The sequence below is a fragment of the Caenorhabditis briggsae genome, assembly GCF_000004555.2.
Source record: "Caenorhabditis briggsae complete genome, chrI, whole genome shotgun sequence".
NCBI lineage: Eukaryota > Metazoa > Nematoda > Chromadorea > Rhabditida > Rhabditidae > Caenorhabditis > Caenorhabditis briggsae.
This window is the reverse complement of record NC_013489.2, coordinates 5833320-5838289: the sequence shown is the minus strand read 5'-3', so window position 1 is coordinate 5838289 and position 4970 is coordinate 5833320. Positions and strand designations below refer to the sequence as shown.

Below are 4970 nucleotides of genomic sequence, written 5' to 3'. Positions count from 1 at the left end.
GATCAGCATCTTTAATGTTTTGAATCATTTTGTCGATTCGAGGATCGTCTTTTCGGATTCCGCTTTCAAGCAAAGCCTGAAAGAAGAGATAAAGGATGTTTAAAGGACGCAGTTGGGAAAAAGGGGGTACCTTGAAAAATCGTGGAAGATAGACTTTTCCTGTCGTCTCATCCTTGTAAAGATCGAAGAGCAGCTCTTGCTGATGATTTCCACACATATCGTACGACATCGAACGACACACTTTTACATCACTTATCACAGTGTTCACTCGGTACGTTTTATTGAATAGACAGTAGGTCTGGGGCATACCAAGTGCACTAACATAAGTTTGTTTTATGTTCTATGTAAATTTCTAAATTTCTCGGTAGCAGAATGCTTACACTTTTGAATTTTGAATTTCTAATTTGTTTAAATTTTCAAACTTTAAAGGTGGGGGGACATGAAAAAAATAATGTTCTCGAAATTTCGTTTAAATATGCCTCTCGAGGAGTTGAACGTGTGGGACGAGGATTGAGGGTGCGGCGCCGCTACCGACTGAGTTACACGGGCAAAGAGAAAGCGGTCGCCCGATTGCATACATAAAGGCGAGGACGACAGCTGTACGCAGAGTGACATTAAGCGTTGTACACCGTCACGGTAGAATGCATACTCTGGCCCCAAAAATCCCCCGTAAAACTCCTGTCCCCCCACCTTTAACTTTCAAACCTCAAAAATGTCCGACTTTTCTGGAAAATAGTACAAAAATGGACGAAAGTCAAAATAGAAAATCCGGCAAATAAAAATATTTTAGGTTACTGTAGTTGTCGCTGTGAAACCTTTGGCCGCGGCCACCTGGGTTCCTCTTCCACAGCTCCGATTTTTTCCTGAATTTCTACTTTCTCATTTTTGAAACTCTCACTGAAAAATTACAAAAAAAATCAAAAATTCAATAGTCCTACTCGATACTCGGAACTTAGAAAAAACTGTTCCAGGCTTTTTGGAAGTTTCGAAATCGTATGAACGCCTTTTGGATTTACCATCTTTTGAAGTTCCCAGGACAAATCCAAGACCTAGTACTTCGAATTTCTCTTTGATCCCATTTTCCCACTTTTTTTTCAGAAAAACCCCACAATCCACTAATCAACGCTGGTGCGATCGTCGTTGCTTCGCTGCTCAAAAACAAGACTCCACTGGCAGATCGCTTCGATTTTGTATGAACACTGGTGGATCTTTCTCATCAAGAATATCTTTTCAGATGATCCACGCGTGCCGGAAATTCGTCGGAAGTGGATACATTGGATTCAACAACTCGGTATTTTTGTCTGAAAGAGAAACGGCTGATCGAAATTATGCTCTATCGTACTACATGAGGGAACACAACGTCTTTCCGAAAGATTTGAATCTCCAAGACACTCTTGATCTCTACTTCCAAATTTGTTCCATCGAGACCAACTGTGATTCATTGGCTGTAATGGCTGCCACGTTGGCGAATGGTGGAGTGAATCCGATGAATGGTGAACGGGTTGTGAATAATCGGTAAGAGAGAGGATTACTGTAGTACTGTAGTAACCTTGATATTCCAGTGCGTGCCGAGACACACTTTCTCTGATGTACTCATGTGGAATGTACGATTGGTCGGGTCAGTTTGCATTCCATGTTGGTCTCCCTGCAAAGTCTGGAGTATCTGGAGATATGATAATTGTGATACCAAATGTGATGGGCATTGCATTGTACAGTCCACGACTAGACAAATTGGGAAATACGGTTAGAGGAGTGAAGTTTGCGGAGCAGTTGGTACAGAAGTATAATTTCCACAATTATGATAGTTTGGTGAGTTGTGATGAGATATTGTTGCTGACGACTTCAAAGATTGATTTTTAGATTTACTCGGACAACAAAAAGATTGATCCCCGTCGGCAACTGAAAGACGATCATGATGGTCAGAATAGATTTATGTATGCCACAAAATTGGGAGACATTGCTGCAATCAAACGATTCCTACTGATGGGACACGATATTCATTGCAAAGATTACGATAACAGAACAGTTTTACACGTGGCAGCTGCCGAAGGAGACGTCGTTACATTGGAATACGTTCTGAGCAAATGGCAGGAAGATCCTGATCCACTTGATAGATACGATCGAACTCCTTTGGATGATGCGAAACATTTTAACCACACGGCGTGTATCAAACTTCTCGAAGAGGCAATTACTGTTTTCAATCTCAAGCAACAGGATGATTAGGGTTTATTTATTAGAACTAGATCTATTCAATTTTACAATAAAATATCTTAAAAGTCCATTAAATTCTTCGAAATTAAAAATTCCAATGCACAAAGTTAGGCTCTTTATGACAAGGGGGGGGGCATGAGAAAAGGGGGAGCCGGTGGGAAAAGGGGGGGGGGGCAAGACAAAAGGGGGGGGGCCCAAGTGTAAAAATGTGGACTTAGTTAAAAAATACCGTTTTTTCAAGTTTCACGGTTGTTTCCATCAAAATTTCGTGCTTGGAACGTTTTCCAAAATTTTTTGAAATTTTCAGTTTATATCATTTTTTGTTCATTTTTGACATTTTTAATGTTACTAAGCCTTAATCAAGTTAACATTAACTGAATAACTTAAATTACACAGTTACAATGGCAAAATTGTGTTTTTCATGCAAAAAACTGACCTAAACTGAAAATTTTCAAAGTGATGAATTTTTGTGGAAACAAGCGCAAAGTATTAAATTTTAAGAGAAACATCCGAAAAACTTGAAAAAATTGATAATTCTTTACTTAGTCCACCTTTTTACCTATGGGCCCCCATTTTGTCTTGGGCCCCCTATTCTCATGCCCCCCCCCCTTGTCATAAAGAACCCAAAGTTTCTAATATTAGGTTGGCGGGAAAGTCTTTGTCACTTTTTCAATAGTTTATTTCTCAAAGAAAAAATAACCGAATAATTAATTATATTGTCCATCATTATCAACAACATGTCTCCAACGTTCCCTCAATTTATGGATTCCATTGCGGTAGAATCCAGCCGGGCGTGAGGCAAAGTATTGTTTGAGTGCCGCTTCGACCGCTCCACGGGAATTGAAGCTTCTTCCTTCGAAGGCACGTGTCATATCGCCAAATAACCAATAGTCGGAAGGAGCAAGATCAGGAGAATACGGGGGGTGAGGGAGAACATTCCATCCATATCCCATCAGCTCCTGCTTCACTTGTTTCGAAACATGTGGGCGAGCGTTATCATGTTGATAGTACACTTTCTTGTCTTTCAGGGCCGAACGGTCGACTGCTTTCTTGAGGTTTCGTAGTTGAGTAGTGTAGAGGTCTCCAGTTATTGTTTTGCCCTCGGGCAGAAGTTCCCAGTAGATGGGGCCGTCCACTCCCCACCACACAGAGAGCATAACTTTTTTCGGATGAAGGTCGGGTTTGGGGACATCCAGTGGGCTCTCTCCTTCTCCAACCCACTGGGATTTCCTGTGGTGATTATCGTAGAAGACCCACTTCTCATCTCCGGTTATTAGCCGGTCCAGCCATCGATCGCCCGCGTGGAGAGTGAGAAGAGTAATCGAATCGTCGACTCGGCGGTCAAGGTTGGCTTGAGTCAGGTGATGAGGTATGAATCGACCAAAAAGTTTTCTCATTCCAAGAGACTTCAAACCTTCAAGGACTGTGCTATGGTGAACTCCGAATGTGACAGCTAGTTCACGGCTAGATTGAAATGGATCCGATTGCAATGCGTGCTTCAGCTTGTCCAAATCCAACTCACGGGGTCTCCCAGAGCGATCCTTTTCATCGAGCGAGAAGTCATCTTTTTCGAAACGATGGAACCAATTGCGAATAGTATTGTAGTGAGGGGCATGTGTGTTGTACACATTCTTCAAGAAAGTTTCCGAATCCTTCATCGTGGTGTGAGATAGGAAGAGGTAAATCAAAACATGTCTGATGTGAATAGCAGTGGGAACAAACATATCGTTTCAATTACAGATGAGGAGCAGGGAAGGAGATGGGGACTTGTTTATATGGAAGGTTCTTATCACCTTGTTATTCACTAAAGTCGATATCATACACAGCCTCCATATACGAGAACAGTGATTAAACAAACAGAGTGACAAAGACTTTCCCGCCAACCTAATAAATTGAAACTTGTTAAACGCACTTCCATTTTCAGTCAAAGGAGAGGAGCAAGTCAGGGGAAGATCCATTCTCGAACCGGTTTTAACTCTGGAAATTACCTAGTAGCACTCAAAACTTGGTTTCGGGTGAATTTTAAATTGGTGCACGGGGGGAAAGTGATTAGCTTCTTTGAAAATGTGCTCTGGTAATCGGTTTTCAATCAGATTCTGAAAACGCGTATCTCCAGATTTGGATATTGTCTGATCATATTTGAGAGAAGCTAATTGAAAATCCAGCCGATACATCCGTAACTCAGCTTAAAATTGTTTAAGACGCGTTCTCTGTAGAACTTAACTTCAGGCCTATTACCCATTGTACAGAAAAATTCAAACTAGTTTTTTTCTGGTTGATTTTTAATATATTGCATTTTTATGGACTTCTAAGGTATGTGAGATATAGTTTGACTCGACTTGTCCCACACCTGCAAAAATATGGTCGTGGAGTGTCTAAAAAAAATTTTTTTTAAGTGAAATAATAATTAGGTCTTGATGTAGAACGTTTTACGGCACTATTTTGAACATTTTTTGTATTGGCACTATGCTAAAATTCTTCCATCTTACGAGGAAAAATTTCAATTTTTTGGACCAAAAAATGACCGTCCTGAAAAAAAAGTTCATTATTTTATAAAATTAAACATAAAATTCAGATCCTACATTAAAAAATACATTAGAAACTGTTTTGAAATTAAAGATAAATCTGAGCACCCTATGAGTTTTAGGCCAAAATGTGCCCGAAAATGAGGTTTCGCCATGTGGGGGAGTACATGGCAACAAAAATTCGACCAAAATCGACCCTCTCCGATTTGGTTCAAATTTCTACCAGATGTAGTA

At 40.4% G+C, this 4970-nt stretch overlaps 1 protein-coding gene across 1 annotated transcript in view; it reads left to right on the top strand.

Moving 5' to 3' along the window:
• Positions 1 to 2223, top strand: part of Cbr-glna-3 — a gene marked incomplete at both ends in the record, with an annotated part of 5446 nt that extends 3223 nt beyond the window's left edge. The window contains 4 exons of the mRNA XM_045235765.1: positions 1099 to 1190; positions 1235 to 1515; positions 1563 to 1809; positions 1861 to 2223. Coding sequence (XP_045091145.1) covers positions 1099 to 1190; positions 1235 to 1515; positions 1563 to 1809; positions 1861 to 2223 — 983 coding nt within the window. The remainder of the gene's footprint in view (positions 1 to 1098; positions 1191 to 1234; positions 1516 to 1562; positions 1810 to 1860) is intronic.
• Between the last annotated feature and the right edge of the window lie 2747 nt (positions 2224 to 4970).